Source organism: Gracilinanus agilis, chromosome 2, assembly GCF_016433145.1.
Source record: "Gracilinanus agilis isolate LMUSP501 chromosome 2, AgileGrace, whole genome shotgun sequence".
Lineage (NCBI taxonomy): Eukaryota > Metazoa > Chordata > Mammalia > Didelphimorphia > Didelphidae > Gracilinanus > Gracilinanus agilis.
The window spans coordinates 310,589,244-310,606,844 of NC_058131.1; the positions used below are offsets into that span (position 1 = coordinate 310,589,244).

At 38.7% G+C, this 17,601-nt stretch overlaps 1 protein-coding gene across 1 annotated transcript in view; it reads left to right on the plus strand.

Moving 5' to 3' along the window:
* WDR88 (WD repeat domain 88) overlaps nt 1–17,601 on the plus strand; it is a 67,787-nt gene that overhangs the window by 48,109 nt on the left and 2,077 nt on the right. Inside the window, exons 7-10 of the mRNA XM_044661449.1 lie at nt 1,589–1,776; nt 6,952–7,034; nt 10,182–10,250; nt 16,382–16,474. Coding sequence (XP_044517384.1) covers nt 1,589–1,776; nt 6,952–7,034; nt 10,182–10,250; nt 16,382–16,474 — 433 coding nt within the window. The remainder of the gene's footprint in view (nt 1–1,588; nt 1,777–6,951; nt 7,035–10,181; nt 10,251–16,381; nt 16,475–17,601) is intronic.

Consider the following 17,601-nt stretch of genomic DNA (forward strand, 5'->3'; position numbering starts at 1 on the left):
ATATATATATATATAGGTGTATATATATGTAGGTATAGATGTGTGTATAGCTATGTGTGTATATAATTTTTTTATATTTCTATGTATTATGCATTATAATATATATATATATATACTTTTGCATAGCTTTTCTTTTCTTTTTTTTTCCTTTTTTTTTTTAAACCCTTACTTTCTGTCTTGGAGTCAATACTGTGTATTGGCTCCAAGGCAGTAGAGTGGTAGGGGTAGGCAATGGGGGTCAAGTGACTTGCCCAGGGTCACACAGCTGGGAAGTGTCTGAGGCCTGATTTGAACCTAGGACCTCCTGTCTCTAGGCCTGGCTCTCAATCCACTGAGCTACCCAGCTGCCTCCTATAGCTTTTCTTTTAAAAATCTTTTCAGTGACCAAAATCTATATAGCTTTTATAACCCTAGCCAACATAGCTCCAACCTATCTTTCTAGCCTCATTGGCTATTACTTGTTACCTCTAACTCTGTAATCCAATCAAAGTAGCCTTCTGTGTTCCTCAGACCTGACACTTCAGTTCCCATCTCTGTAACTTTGCACTGGCAATCCCCAAGTCTGGAATGCTTTCCTTCTTCCTTGTGCCTCCCAGAAACCTTCTCTTCCTTTAAAATATAGTTTGAGCACTATCTTCCATGTGAGCCCTTTCTGATTCCTGCCCCCTCCCCTCCCAGCTGGTGATCTTCCTCCCAAATTAATTGTATCAACCACTTTGTATTGTCAACTTGAAATCTGGAGACCCCCAAGTCTGCCTCTGTCCCTTGAGAATGCACCCCAGGGAAGTCTCAGACTCACCAGTTTCAGACTGAACAATGGACTTTAAGGATATATCCCTGGGAGAAAGCACACACTGCTAGATGATTTCTCCAAAGAACAACAGAACTTGGAGAACTTATATACCTTTTGGGGTCTCAGGACAGGGAAATATGATTGATTGGCATCACCATGGTTACAAGGAAATGAGAAGTCCAAGACAGTATTATCAGGGGGAGGCTGATGCTTTACAATGGATACAAAAGGGCTGGGCTACCTGGGAGAGGACTTTGATTCAATGGGAGAAACTACTAGGACAAAAGGGCACTTAATATTTAGTTTTTGGCACTTGGCTCCGAGATAGCAACTGATTACTGGACCTCTCTGTCTCCTGATTAAAGACTTGTTTTTTCTGACTACTTTAGTAGTTCTGTGTTCTTTCCAATATTTCCAAAATAGTATATGTTTGTATTTATTCACTTTGGATTTATGCCGTATGTATTTTTAAATATTCTTGTCTCTCCCATTAGAATGTAAAAGCATTGCAAATAGGCAGCATTTTATTCTTGTACTTGTATCCCCAGGGCCAAGCACAGTGCCAGTAATCACTTAAAAACTTGTTTAGTGATTAATTGACAATATTTGGCACACAGTAAATATTTGATGACTGAAGGACTGAAATGATTTTCCAGAGTCCCCATGCCTAGAGAAGTATCGCCCCATAGAAATTCAAACGAAGCCATATCTGCCTCAGGACCCTCGGACTGGAGGAGCATCAGGTCTTTGACCAGAGTAGAATAACTCTCGCTGTGTTTTTCACATGTATTTCAGAGCACATTCCAACATTGTTGCAGATTGCTGTTTTACTTTCAGTGGCCATTTCTTGTGTACAGCGTCTTGGGACAAAACCTTAAAAATCTGGGATGTAAATGCGGGAGGATTTCGAAAAGAAGGGGCCTGTGTAACTCTGATGGAAGGTCATACAGGTTCGGTCAGTTCCTGTCTTTTTTCAAGAGATGGTGAGCTATTTACATGATTTCAAATTTAATACTAGAAGTGAATATATGTTGTTTTTTTTTTAAAATCATTTAACAAATACATGATCTCTTTGGAACAGTTATGTATGGCACAATGTTAACCCATTTTGGAAAGTATCTAACTCTTCAATAACTCTGTTATCTATGATAAACTAGGGTAATTCTTCTACAAGGTTATTACAGAGAGTGACTACATTATGTGAGCAAAGGAGAACTAAGTAAGAGGAAGCATTATATACCTATTGTAATTTTGCTATTGAAAATGCATATTTTTCATATCTCTTCCTTTCTCTCCAATAATGTCCACCACTCTTATTCAGTGCTTCATCACCTCTCACCTGAAGTATTACAGCATGACTTAAATCTCTCTGCATCTATTCTCTCCATTCTTTTTTTTTTTTTTAACCCTTACCTTCCATCTTAGAATCAATACCATATATTGGTTCTAAGGCAGAAGAACAGTAAGGGCTAGGCATTAAGGGGTTTAGTGACTTGCCCAGGGTCACACAGCTAGGAAGTGTCTGAGACCAGATTTGAACCTAGGACTCTAGGTCTCTAAGCCTGGCTCTCAATCCACTGGGCCACCCAGCTGCCCCCTATTTGCTCTGCTATAGGGAAAAAGGAGGGAAAGGAAGGGAAGGAAGGTAGCCTGGGACTTGACCAGGGTCCTTTGTAGGTAGGCTAGGAAGCAGATTAAATCAGGTTAGACTCTAGGGAAAGTTAGGTTTATTTAGGGTTAGGAAGGGAAAGTTTAGGAAAAGCCGGGGAAAGTTAGCTCTCTAGTAGCTAAGCAGGAACCAAAGCTCTCCACCTAGATTAGGGGAAAAAAGGCACCAAAATCCATGCTTCTCTTTTATTCTCCCTCAGACACCTCCCACAAAGGAAGTGGAAGGTGTCAGAGAAAGTTGCAGTAGAGAGTCCTAGGAGATGGAGCCTCCCAGGGCTTAGGTCCACTTCAGAACGCACAGCTCCATTCTTCTACCTACAAAGCTGCTAAATTTATAGTCTTAGAACACAGGGCTCACTGTGTTATTCCCCTGCTCAAGAAGCTTCAGGGCTACCTTCCACATCTTCGATAAGATAAAAATTCTTCTGTTTGGGATTTAAATCCCTTTGCCTTCTGATTTCAGCCTACTTTCCCAGATTTATTACATATTACTTCCTCTAACACTCTGTGTCTCAGGCAAACTGACCTACTTGTTGTTTTTCATACTCAGCTGTCCATTTATGGATTTTTCTCCCTGCTCATCTCTGCCTCTTGGGTTCCTTAAGTGTGGGATGAAATAAAATGACCACCCACCAAATTCTAATTACGAACTTAGAGTCTGAATGAATAGGAGAAAATGCAATTTCTTTCTCATGAGAAAAGGGACATGCCCTAATGGCAATGTCCCACACATAGGTGCAGATACAAGCATTTTCTAGATTCCTGACACAAGGTCCCCTCCCTTCTCTGTCCGTCTGGGGGCTGACTTACAATGTAAGCACAAAAGTCTACCCAATCAGAAAACAAGTTACATAGCATGAGCTTCACTCCAATTTTCCACCCAGGATAGGAAAGGTCATAGAGAGACAGCCATGTCCTTAGGAGGGACTCTCTGACTCCTAAAGGTCAGAGGAGAGAAGGAGGCAGGATAGCCTTCTGGTTTTCTTTCTTGAGCTAAGAGGCCTCTCAACTCACTGGGCCTGTGGTAATAACTAAATGACCTTGAGGTCTTATTCTGGAATCCTAAGCAGATTTCCATTCCTTAATGGGGTCTAGGGTGAAGGTCCTACCTGAGAAGAACAAATTAATTCTTTTCTCTCCCCACACTTAGCTTCCTTCAAGCCTAGCTCAAGTGAAACCTTCTTTTTCCTTTTTTTTAAACCTTTACCTTTCATCTTAGAATCAATACTATATACTGGTTCCAAGACAGAAGAGCAGTAAGGACTAGGCAATGGGGGTCAAGTGACTTGCCCAGGGTCACACAACTAGGAAGTGTCTGAGGACCTCCCATCTCTAGACCTTACTCTCAATCCACTGAGCCACCCAGTTGCCCCCATCAAGCAATACCTTTTAAAAAAGGTTTTTCCTGGTCCATCTAGTTGTTTGCATCCCTCATTTTTCTGGAAATTACTTTGTATTTATTTCTCTGGGGATGTTGTATGCCACCAGTAGAATGTAAACTGCTTGAGGGTGTAAGAAATAAAATGGATATAAAAGGATAGATTTAAGAATATTATGGTTTTAAAGGATTTATTGGTATCCATCAGAAAAATAAAGCCACGTGCCTATTAAGAGTCAGTTTGACCCCTGTTGCCTCCTCCTCCCATCCTGGCTCTGGCTCCCAAGACAGAAAAGAGGAAGTACCAACCGAGGCACTAACTATTTATCCTTCTGTTTACATTATTATGTAACTGCCTTACATAATCATGTAAGACAGGAAGCCAGTTGGATCATGGGAAATGTAGTTTGAAAGAGATCTAAATGTCCACAGGAAGTTTATGTCAGGGACCTCAAAAGTAGTTCAAGGACTCCCAAATTTCCAACATCACAAGGGTATGGACTGTCTGACTTTTGTCTTTAGCACCTAGCCCAGTGTTTTACACATGGTACAGTGCTCAATGCTTGCTAAATTTTATTGAATTGAAGATGAGCTAGAAAATAGAGTATAGCCTGTGACCCACCCTCCCACAGGCAGTCCCCCTGTCAACTCCCCCTTATTCAGGGCATGCTTTGGGTCACCATCTACTCAAACCGAGAGCTCACCAGCCCCTACTGATGTTCCATTTGCTAAACCAGTAAGAGGATATGCTTGTTCAAAGCAAAATGTAACCATTAAAATATTGTTATTTATATTATATATGTAATATATATAAATTTATAGATTCCTATACCTCTGGTGAGAATAAACATAGACATGAGGAATCTACATGGGAAAGGAAACACAGGTAGAAAGTACACACGTGTCCAAGGAATACATATGAAGAAGGCACACATGGAGAAAATATATGGTCTAGGAGCATGTGTGGCCAAGGCAACTAGCATTCCTAGGGAATAATAATCACAACAACAACTAACATTTATATAGTACTTATTGTGCTTAAACACTTTATAATCTCATTTTACCCTTAAAACAACCCCAAAAGGCAGGTGTTATTATTTTCCTCATTTTTTTTTACAGATGAGGAAACTGAGGTAGACAGAGGTTAAGTGACTCCCCTAAGGTCACAATAGGTAGTTTAATTCTGAGACAGAATTTAAACTCAGATCTTTCTGACCCCAGGTTCAGTGTTTTATCCACTGAGCCACCTAGCTATCCCAACATTAATTATGCCCCGCATTCCTTCTGAACCACCTCTCTTGCCAGGGGCTACTTTCCAGGCAGAACCACCAATAGCCACTGATCTGGTGATGTGTTGGAGTTGCAGGATTCCAACAGGTAGACTGGTTAGACTTGTGGTCATCTAAAAAGCATGTTTCTACCAGGCTGCTTTCAGTGTCCATCTGCTGGTCTTTTCTTGAATTGCAGGTGCTGTACAACTTCTCACACTCGGGACAGGCAGCCTTTGGGCTACTTTAGTTGTTATCTGAGTTCACGTCCACTAGGTAGCCACCAGAAGATCTTAGACTTGGAACAAATGTATTTTTTCAACCCTTTTTGAGCTTGCTTCTGTCTTAGCACCACTCTCAGACCCCGTCTGCTCTTTGTCTTAAGTTGAGAAAATTCCTTCCACCTTCTATAAGTTCGTAAGGCCAAGACAGAAAAAGGGTGGCAACACATTGCCCCATTTTCTGCCAGCAACAAAATCATTGCCTTCCCTATAATAATGTTAAAGAAGTGAAGTCAAAATATCTTTCACACGTAGTAGAAGGTTATTCTTTCTAGATATCATTGGAATAGGTTCTAAGATTTGGGTTACCAAGTAGAACTCAAAAGATATTTCTTCTAGAGTGAATAATGTCTTTAAATCAAATAGATGGAATTCTAATGACTATTATTACAATTTTGGAACTAATATGGGGATGAAAATAGATGTAATTAGATCATGATTTCAAATACATTTTCTTAAATAGAGTTCATTCAATAACCCAGTGATTCCCAAAGTGGGCGCTACCACCCCCTGGTGGGTGCTGCAGCAATCCAGGGAGGTGGTGATGGCCATAAGTGCATTTATCTTTCCTATTAATTGCTATTAAAATTTAAAAAAATTAATTTCCAGGAGACTAAGTAATATTTTTTTCTGGAAAGGGGGTGGTAGGCCAAAAAAGTTTGGGAACCACTGCAATAACCATTTGTTAAGAGTTTGCTATATATTTTTTGAAGTATTTTTTGAACAGTTGAAGTATTAAATACTATGCTAGGTACTGGGCAAGATGCAAAATTTAGGTAAGATCTAGGCCCTGACCTCATGGATCTCAGCATCTAGAAGGGAGATGACATAAAAACACACTAATGAGCACCATTACATACAGTTATTAGAAAGTTACCAAAGTGTTATGTGAAATTCCAAGGGAAGGTCATTAATAATTGCTGCAATGTGGCATGTATCTCCTTTCATTCTAAGGGTATAGATTTGTAAGTAAAAAATACCTTAGAAAATAACAAGAGTTTAATGAGATTTCCTGAAAACTAGTGTTTACATGTTATTCTAATTGATCAAGACTTCTTTTGCCCATAATTATGGTTGTAGTTTCTCTTGATCAGAGATTGACTAGAAAATTATTCAGGAAAATACTTCCTCCTATTTGTCTGGAGCCAAGAAACATTTCACTGATCATCATAAGGCTTCTGCAAAAGCCTCAATAACTCAGATTTTCAGCTACTACTTGCGCAATGTTTGTTAATGAAAAATGGAGGTAAAAATAAATCTGCTTAGGTTTCTAAGAAAGTCTTAGAAATAGCTAAGGACTGGTTTAATATTTTTACTACTAAAATAAAACATTAAATCTCCAAGTCAGAATTTTCTTCCCAGTGCTTTTTGATTATGTCCTCTGTTGTCATGTTAATAGAGATATGAATCAGTCTTTCAGCCAAACCAGACAGAGGTTTTCAGCATCTTTTTGAAGTATGACTAATAAGAGGCTGTCATTAAAGGTCACTCAGCTAGTTTGACTTAGTAGAGGAGAGATGACTCCCTGAAAAAAGCCCATGAATTTCCAATTTTGTGTTTCAGCCTCACTTATTGTGTCTGGATCATATGACAAAACGATAACTGTCTGGGATGTGGCCGGAGGATATAAAAAGTGTATTTTAAAGGTACCAATTTACTGATATTAGTTAGAAAGAAGCTTCATACAAATGACTATTTGTGGATAAGATACTGAAGCAGGATTTCAAGATTTAAATATCAGTGTTGGATTTTATTATGGATTGTTTCCTCTTGGGTACTCAGTTTCCTCAGCTGCAAAATGGGGAGGTTGAACTACAATAAGTTTGATTTTTCTCTGTAATACATGTAGTTGGTTTATCTTTGCAAAAATTAACTTGTGGTTTATGAGCATGATACTAGTCATCTATCTGCCAAAGTTTATTGAATGACAGGTTCCCTGGGGAATGCAAAGAGGAGTCAGATGCAGTCCTTATATTACAGTATACCAGATATGAGGACATAAAGAGTTACAGATTGCCAAAAATAGTTCAATTCAGCAAAATTTTTGAAGCACTTATCATGTGCTAGATCCTGTGCTTGGTTCTGATGATGGAAAGATGAAAGCAGATGCAATTCCTTTTCTCATGGAACTTACAATTGAATAGGGAAGACATGACAAATATATAAATTAGGATGATACCACTTAGAATGAAATAGGGGGAAAAGACATAGAGCTTTTGAAATAATTGAGAAGAAAAAGATCTTTTCCAGTTTGAGGATTTAAAAGGGGAGGGGGAGAATTTCATGAAGGACGTAGAAGTTGAGCTGGACCATGAAGGAGGAGAGAGATTAAAAAGTTGGGAGTGGGGAGAGTTAGTAAATAAAGGAATATGGGAGAGATCACTGGATGTTAAAGGATGTTGAACATTCCACTAAACCAGTGGTTCCCAAACTTTTTTGGCTTACTACCCCCTTTCCAGAAAAAATATTACTTAGCACCCCTGGAAATTAAATTTTTAAAAATTTTAATAGCAATTAATAGGAAAGATAAATGCACCTGTGGCCATCACCGCTCCCCTGGATCGCTGCAGCACCCACCAGTGGGTGGTGGCGCCCACTTTGGGAATCACTGCACTAAACAGAGGAGAAAGAAGAAGACATGCCAAGTGGGGCAACTGCATGAACTGAGGCAAAATGGCATGCAAATAACACACATGATTAGAGGGCAGTGAAGAGACTGGTTTGGTTGTAGATGCCCAGTAGAAAAATGGAGCTAGACTTTTATGTAGATGAGTCTAATCCTCGGAGAATAAGCCCACTGTCCAGCCTTTTTCTGAAGATCAAAGAGAATGATCTCTACTTGAATAGCGTGTTCTTTTTCTGAGCATCAGCACCTGTACACCTTCATTAGGGCTGGACTGTTAAGTGTCTTGAAGAACCAAAATGTCTAGCTGGCAGCTAAAGACAGGAGTTCCAAGCACATCATGTACTTCTATTTAGTCTGAGCCCAATTTTGTTCAATCTGAAAGCATTTCAGACTTAAAGTTAAGTCTTGGAGCTGGAAGGTTACATGTAGAGGAATGCTTAGAAATAGCAAGACCCGTTTTTGACTTCTATGTGTTGCTCAGAGGGTTAAATGTCAATAGTATGAATGAATCATTAATTTCCCCATAATTTCAATTTCCTCATCTGTAAGAAATGAGAGGGTTGAATTCAGCCTCTAAAGTTCCTTCCAGCTCTAAATCTATAATCCTAGGATCCCATGAATTATGAAGACTGAAGGATAGTATGTAGTATTACATGTATACTTTCATAATGGCTTATTAATCCATATTCAAAGCCTGTTAATCAGAAGCAAAGTGACTACTTAAAATTGGTATGTCTAAATAGCCTCTTTCCCACTATATCACCTATATGCATGAAGTGAAGAACCCTTTTAGTTTTTAAAAAATTTAAATTAGTATTTTAAAAGTCAACAAAAATCTACCTTCTCTTCCTCTTACCACCTTCTCCTCCCTCCCCCCTAGTACTCCAAGAAAGAAAGCAAAACAAAACTTACGTTATAGCTATGCATAGTCAAACAAAATAAATCTCTAGAAAACCCTACATTTCTATCTTTACTTTGAGCCCATCACCTCTCTACTAGGAGGTGGGTAGCATGTTTGATTTTGATTTGTCTGGAATAATGGTTAGTCCTTATTCTGATCAGAGTTCCTAAGCTTTTCGAAGTTGTCTATCTTTACAGCATTGTTATTGTATAAATTGTTTTCCTCATTCTGCCATTTCACTTTGCATCCATTCATATAAGTCTTCCCAGGTTTCTCTGAAATCATCTCCTTTAGCCTTTTAGATTCAACATTCAATGTCAGAAATGTATGTAAAAAAAAGGAATATTAATTATTTTTAGCAACCCAAACTAAAAGTTCTCCTTCATGCAGATGAACCTGTGGCAAACTGTGAGGTTACAAATAAGGGTTAAGGTAAAATAATCTTAAATGTTAAAATGGATGAAGGCTTGGATGTTTCAAAGTCAAACTTAAAAGGCCTGGTCACTTTTGCTTCTAGAGCAGGGGCTGGCAACGTATGGCTCTCAAGCCAGATATGGCTCTTTCTGCAGGAGCCATAAAGTCAATTTTTTTTTCAGGCGCTGTTACAGGAGCGCGCACTGTGAGCACTATACGGCTCTCACGAAATTACATTTTAAAAAATGTGGCGATTATGGCTCTCACGGCCAAAAAGGTTGCCAACCCCTATTCTAGAGGACCCTCTAATTCTATATTAATTGGTAGAAGTAGTGGGTTTCCCCTCACTGGAGGTCCTCAATGAGTGATTGGAGGACCACTTATCCAGGATATTGTAGAGGAGATTCTTGTTTGACTCCAAGGTAGGATATGGTTTCTGAAATACTTTCTGATTCTGAGATTCTTTAAATATGCTTGTAAGTCCTTTCCTCCTATACTCTACCAACTGTTACATAATCTGAATGCTAATATGAATGATAATTGCAGGTTTCTTTAAAAGGGCAGGTTTACAAAAAGGTTGTTTAAATATCACTTTCTTCTTCATCTGTTTTTCAGAATATATATGTAGTATTTTCAAAAATAATTCAAAGGAGTATAATCTTTAAATTTCTTTTAAGCCTTTTTAATATTTCTGTAACATGAAAAATAGCTTTGATTAAGTAAAAGAAGTAGAATTTATTGCTTTCATTTTAGTATAAGGCCATTATGAGAGTTACTGATACTAGTTTTATTCTGTTATAAAAGTAAGAAAGCTTTTACTTTGGGGTCCAGTTAAGTTTCCCTTTCCTGCAGGGACATGAAGACTGGGTGATGGATGTTGCAATTAGCAACAACAGAAAATGGGTTGTTTCTGCTTCAAAGGTAAAACTTTACAAACATTTCATCAATTCCTAATCTCTATTGCATTAGCTAAAATTATATATATATACACATTTACACATTTATACATTTATTAATTCATTTATTTATTTATAGTGTGTGGAGAAAATTTTTGGCTGGAAAAATCTACTGCAGACAGTGAATGGGGAACTCTGAATCTCCTTTTGCCTATAAATTCAATCCAGATTTATTTATTCTTAGGTTATGTTAATGACACTGGCTGACTTAAAATACTTTCATTTAAAATCATAGAATATAAAGCTAGAAAGGACCTTAGAGGTCATTCTTACTTCATTGATTTGGAGACAAATGCTTATATAGCTGTAAATTAATTTCTTAGTCTCTTCCCCTCTGCAAATCTCCTTGTGAAGATTCAGTCACTTTCTGGAGAATTCAGTTGTCTTCTTAATTACCCAACAAGTCCATACTTTATACCACTCCTTCAACTTGGTTAAGTAATCCATAATATTCATAGACTTCCTTGGACAGCCTGCAACAGGGGGAACTTAATTCAATTAAACTCAGCAAGTATTTATTAAACACTTATTACGTGCAAAGCACTGTAGTAGGTTGGCACTGAAGATTCAAAGACAAAAGCAACGAAAGAGTCCTTTTTCCTTGTAACAGTTAAAATCAAGGTAGACTGAGGCACAAAGTCCTAAGCACAATCAATTTATTAGTAAAGCACAAATTTACCAAGACACAGGATCTCAGTTTCTCCAGCAAAGTTAAGACCCTGAAGGAGTGGGGCTAACTCTCTTTCATAGTTTTGAGGAGTATAGAAAATAGGAAGGTTCATATTATAAATGGAAGAAAATGTGATTGGATGGAAATTGGGAATGAGGACTAGCAACATGCCCCTCTTTCCCTCCTGTGACTAAGAAGTGTTCATTGTTTGATTTCAGCTGCATCTGCAAGGACAGAGATAGCAAACCAGACCTTTTCTGGTTAACAAGCCAGACATCCTTGAAGGATAGCTTGGTGGTATAAAGATAGTAGACCAGATTCCCTGGTGTCCACTTGTCTCCTTCAAGGGTAACAAATTTCCGTGGCACAAGAATAGAACAGTGATTAACAGGAGAACTGGATTTTTGAACTTAGCCCATTACAGGTCAGCTAAATTTCTGAATGAAGTCCAGAGACAAAGACTCATGACTTAGGTGGTTACAGGACAAAAATCAATTAACTTTGAATAGGATTAGTTAAAAAAGACACAACCAGTCTGATTAGTTCACCCTCAAGCCTTAAGAAACATTCCACTGGGAGGCATACAACATGTATAATTTATGTATATGTGTGTATATATACATACATGGATAAGTAAATATAAAATATATGCATAGTAATTTCTAGAGCAGGGGTAGCACTAATAGCTGTGGGGATCTACTGGGCCAATCAGTGGGAGGTCATGCCTTAGCAGAGCTCTGAAGGGAACTAGTGACTCCAACAAGGTGGAAGTGAGGAAAATGGCATTCTAGGCACTGGAGACAGACTTTGCAAATGCTTAGATATAGGAGGTGGAATGTCATGTATAGACATTAGCAAGTAAGCAAGGTTGGCTGTAATGTAGTTGGTATGGGTATGAGAGAGAGTAATAGGAAGTCAGCAAAGATAGGGAGCACCCATATTGTAACAGGCTTTTAAATGTTAAATAGAGGAATCCGTATTTGTTTTTAGGAGGCAAGAGGAAGCTCCTGAAGCTTATGGAACAGGAGAATGATGTAGTCAGACCTGTGCTTTAGAAATGTCAATTTGGCATTTGTAGATGGATTCAAGAAGAAAAAGATTGGAAAGCATGAGACCAATAAAGAGACTATTGTAATAGTTCAGGTAAGAAGTGATGAGAGCCTTAAGTAGGGTGGTAGTTTTGTGAATGGAGAGAAGGGGAGAGATACAATAAGAGACACTATGTGAAGGTAGAATCCATAAGACCTGGCAACTGGTTGCTTAGGGGGAGTGAGGAAGAGTTGAGGATAACTCATAGGTTGCCAACCTGACTAACCAGGATGGTAGTATCCTTAAGAGAAATTGGAAATTTAGAAGGAAGGACAGATTTGGAGCGAAGGCAGTAAGTCCCATTTTGAACATGGTAAGCTTGTAATGACTGTAGGATATATGGGTGAGGCCATCTGACAAGCAATTAGTAACGTGAGAGGAGTTCAGGAGACTGATAAAGCTAGGTATGTAAATTTGGGAGTTATTGTCAGAGATCATTGAATCAATGGGAGTTCACGAGATCACTGAAAGAGAGGAACAGCTTCTCAAGAGAGAACAACTTGAGTACAACCACACTTAAGGAGTGGAGCATGGAGGGTGATTCCACAAATGAGACAGAACATCACAGATGAGATAAAGGAGAATTCAGACAATTAAACAGAGATTCAAGAGACAGTGATATCATAGAACCTAAGGAAGGAAAGAGTATTTCAGAGGAGAGGGCTATTCAATAAAATCAAAAGCTGCAGAGAGCTCAAGAAAGAAAAAAAAATCTTCAGGGCTTTTCATAGTAGGCTTTTAATAAAAGCTTGTTTGATTGATTTAATAGTTAAGAGATTGTTGATAATCTTGGAGAGAGCAGGTTTTATCAAGTGTGTGTGTGTGGGTATCATCAATCATATTGCAAAGGAGAGGGAAGTAAGGAAATGCCAGTCATGAGTGCGAATGATCTTTTTCTAGGAATTTACATGCAAAAGGGAGATGAAATAGATTGAAAGGATGGCAGGATCAAGGATATGTTTTTTGAGGATGAGAATGTTTGTAGGCATCAAGAAGGGAAGGAGTAGATAAGGAGAGCTCAAAGGTTAGAGAGATGGAGTGATAGAAAGAAACAGAGAATGACTAGTGGTGGCAGACTCCAAGAGAAAACAGAACTCTTTCCCCTCTCCCTCTCCTTTCCATTTCCTTCTCTCCCTCTCTTTCTTTCCCTTTCTTTTTCCTTTCCTCTCCCTCTCCTTAAGGAAAAATAAAAGAAATAAAAAGAGAAGCCAGAGAGGAATGAGATGAGTGCCAGTAGAGGCCTTGAACTTGGCAAAGAGAAGAACTTCCTCCTTGTTAAGAGACTAGAGAAAATTAGAGGAAAAAGGGGGATGATATAAAGGGATTTTAAGATCTAGAATTGAGGAGAAGAGGGAGTTCAAACTGGATGACTTCTATTTTTTTTTTCAACAAAGAAGGTGAGGTCCTTTGCTGAAATAGAGGTAGGAGGGAATTGCACAGGTATTTTGAGGAGAGAAGAGATTTGAAATAGTTGCTGTGGATAGTGGGAGAATTCATCAGGGAGGAATAAAAGGATTCCTATGCCTGAAGGAGGGCCAAGTTGAAATTAGATTACATAGCTGTGTAGCTTCATTATATGACTTTTTCTAGCACTCAGGTAGAAGTTAAAAAAAGACAGATTGTAGGGGTAATGAGGGTTGGGGTTTGGCAAACTATAAATATCAACAGGATAAAGGAATAAGGTATTTGAGGGTAGAGCACAGTGTAAATTTGAACTGGTTAATTATAGGGTCAAGATAAGGGGGGAAAGTCAGTCATCCAGTAAACATTTATTAAATGCTTACTATGTGCTAGACATGGTGCTAAGCCCTGGAGATACATAGAAAGACTTTAAAAGACAGTGGTTGTCCTCATGGAGCTTGCCTTATACTGGGGGGAAGACCATACACAACAGAAACTGAAAAGGTGGATGGCGGAGGAGGGGAAGTACTCAACCAGGAGCATGATGGAGACCAGCTGTCTGAGGAATGTAGCCTGGAGGCAAATGAAGAGATAGTTGGCTAGGATAGAGAAAAGTGAAGATAGAGCAGTAGAGGTAGAGTGAGTCTGAGATGGGGTAACATGTGACTAGATGGGTGACTATGGATGAAGAACAGGTTTAGGAGTTTTAAAAAGTGAAAAATAAATGAGTAGGAGGTTATGGTCTGAGAGAGAGAAATTACAGATTCCTGGCTCAATAAGACTGAATATTTTTGGCATATTGAAGTCCTGAAATGTAAAGGCAGGGTGTGGGGTGGTGAGGAAGACTGAGAGCCCAGTGCTGAATTCTTTGGGAAAAGAGCAAGAATGACCTTGGCACCAGTAAGCAACAGCAAATGAGATTTAGATAAGAGTAAGAAAGATGGATGGAGTGAACTTCGTAGGAGGAGAGGTTACTTGGAGATGGTGGTAATTGAAGGATATGGAAATGGTAATGAGGAGTAAGTGAGCAAGAAGAATGTCTACTCATCATCCAGATTGAGGGTGCCAATGCCAGATCTAGGGAGGGTGGCCTGGGATACTGTGTCTTTCTGGGAGGGGCAAGGTCCTGAGATGGCAAGAAGATGGAAAGAATGTGAGTATGAAGTGAAGTTTGTTAACAACAAAATAGGGGTTTTCTGTAGGGCACTTTGGCAGCAGGGAGCACAACAAAAGACTTGAGATGCTTAGGGAATGGAAAGTGATAAGAGAGACCAGAGTTTTTGTATTTCTCTTAGTAAATGGCAGCACAGAATCTTAGGGATTGGAGCAAGGTGAAAGTGACTTCTTAACCAAAAAACAGTTGATTTTCCCAGTGAACAGTTAGTAATTTCTTCCCAGCTGATGATCGAAGGGCATGAGCACACAATATAATTAAATCATTAAAAGCAGCCTAGGAATCACCTATGAAAAAAATAGCAGGTTGATTTTTTTTCTTAATAAAATAAAATTTAGATTAATCTAGGAGGACCCGGGGATTTTTTACTTAAAAACGAGAGTTTTAAAGTGATATAACTCTATTACTTTTTGAGCCAAAAGCATTATTTGGGGGTGTCTAGTGGACCTTTGCTTAGGAAGTTATTTCTTGAAACACTATAGACTGTGATCCTTTTTTCTTTCTTTTTTTGTTGTTGGCTCTCTTAATTTTCAACATTTTGTAAAAGCCTTTGTTGCATTGCTATGGAAAACAGTAAATTCCACTAGCAATACGGGGAACACTGAAAATCTGAATCAGTACTTGGATGGCCAGAGTAGACCTTTTAGTGTGGTTATGGGCATAGCTGTGAATCAGAAGCAGGAATTCCTTGGGTCAGGTAGAGTCCAAAACATGATTCTGCTACTAGCCTGGCTGGGGTGCTATCCAGTCAATATCACTCAGGTTCTTGGCCAACCAAAACCCCAGCAGCAAAATAACGAAATTCCTCTGGAAGTTATCACTGTCTGTGGCAAAATGGTAGGTGACTGAAGGAACTTTCTGATGCCCTTGAGCCCTTCCAAGTTGTCTCCCTCCCTTTTGTCCTCCCCCCGGAGCTGACAAGCAATTCAGTCTGGGTTATACATGTATCATCATGCAAAACATGTTTCCATATTATTCATTTTTGAAGTGAATAATATAAAAAAACTCAAACATAAAACCATATAAACAACTGAAAAATTGTATGCTTTCATCTGAATTCTGACTACAACAGGTTTTTCTCTGGAGGAGGGTAGCGTTCTTTGTCACGAGTCCCTCAGAATTGTCTTGGACCACTGTATTGCCGATAATAGCTAAGTCTATCAGAGTTGATCATTCTACAGTATTGCTGTTATTGTGATGTTTTCCTGGTTCTGCTTATTTATAACACTCTGCATCAGTTCACGTAGGTCTTTCTGAAATCATCCTGTTCATCATTCCTTACAGCACAATAGTATTCTATCACATCATACACCACAATTTGTTTAGCTCTTCCCCAGTTGAGGGACATCCCTTTAGTTTCCAATTCTTTGCCACCACAAAAAGAGCAGCTATAAATATTTTTTGTATAGAGAGGTCCTTTACCATTAAAAAAAAGGTCTTTGGGATATAGACCTAGTAGCAGTATTGCTGGATCAAAGGGTATGCATTCTTTTATAGCCCTTTGGGCATAATTCCAAATTTCCCTCTGGAATGGTTGGGCCAGTTCACAACTCCACCAGCAATGCATTAGTGTCCCAATTTTGCCATATCCACCCCCCCCAAATTTGTCATTTTCCCTTTATTGTCATATTGACCAATCTGATAGGTATGAGCTGGTATCTCAGAGTTGTTTTAATTCACATGAAATGGAGTTTTAAAAACAAGATGGTCTCTATGGTAACTTAGATGTGCTGTGTAATGAATATTGTTTTTGGAATTTCAGGATACTACTGTTAGACTGTGGAACATCGAAAAGACTGATCAAATTCCTATGTTAATAAAATATAGAAAATCCAATGACTTACAAATATTTCAGGTTAGTATTAGAGGAAATGAAGTTTACTGTTGTCTCCCATTTTCTGGTTTTATAAATCAACTTAGTAAAGAAAAAGAGGCACAGCTAGGATTCCCAAGAATCAGGACAACCTAGATTTATAGTATTTAAAAAAGAGACTTTCCCTCTTGTTCCCAGTATCTTCTCTCATTTAAAAACAAACAAACAAATAATGGTTCTGGAGTCAAGGGACCTGGGTTTTAAACTTGACTCTGATGATAATTAATGCATGGTTAAACTTACCCATTCTTCAGTTTCCTCACCTGTAAGAGAAAAGAATTGAATTAGAAATAGCCTCTGAGGCCCCTTCTAGCTCTAGATCTATGAGGCTATGATTTAATTTTCCTTATAGATACTCTCCAACCACACAAATCTGTGTGTATGTGTTTGTGGGCATGTGTGTGCACAAATATGTGTCTTAAAACCAGGCACCTGACAGCCACAGTTATGTCTCCACTGTCATATTAAAATTAAGGTCAAAGATCCTTTAGCATTCTGCTAAAGTTGTTGCCATTGTCAATACAGTTTTTCCACTGCATCCTCTTTCCTCCCCAGACCAATTAAAGCTACCAGATCACCTGATAGATATATCTCTGCTCTTCTTATGAAACCTACTTGCTTTTCTGGGGTACCTTTCCAAGTATGGGTATAAGGGGAAAGGCAGCAGATTCCACTTTGTGGTTCCTGGTATCAGTTGGTTAGTGCTTCTGATCTGCCAAGCCGGATGATACCCTCTGCCATCCCAGACACAGCCAGCAGTGAAGAAGGGGGTCCTCCTGGTCAGGAGCCAAGAGCAGATTTTACAATATGCTCAGCAGCTGTCCCTGAATTTTCAAATCTGTTTTCCTTGAAAGCAATTAGGTGTTTCTTTACTCCCTTCCACAGGAAATTCCAGACTTGGACAGAAAAGGGTTTTTGGTTTGGGGATGAAGTGCTGGAAACCCTGACTAGAGCATTCAGAGCAAAGTTGTTTAAACAATGCTTGTGTGACTTGGTTTATAATGATTAAAACTAGACAAAAATGCTTATTTCTATAGAAAGCCTATAGAACTTAGTAAAACACAAAGCCAGAAAGTACAAGTTAGTGTATTTCTCTCCCCTTCCCACCC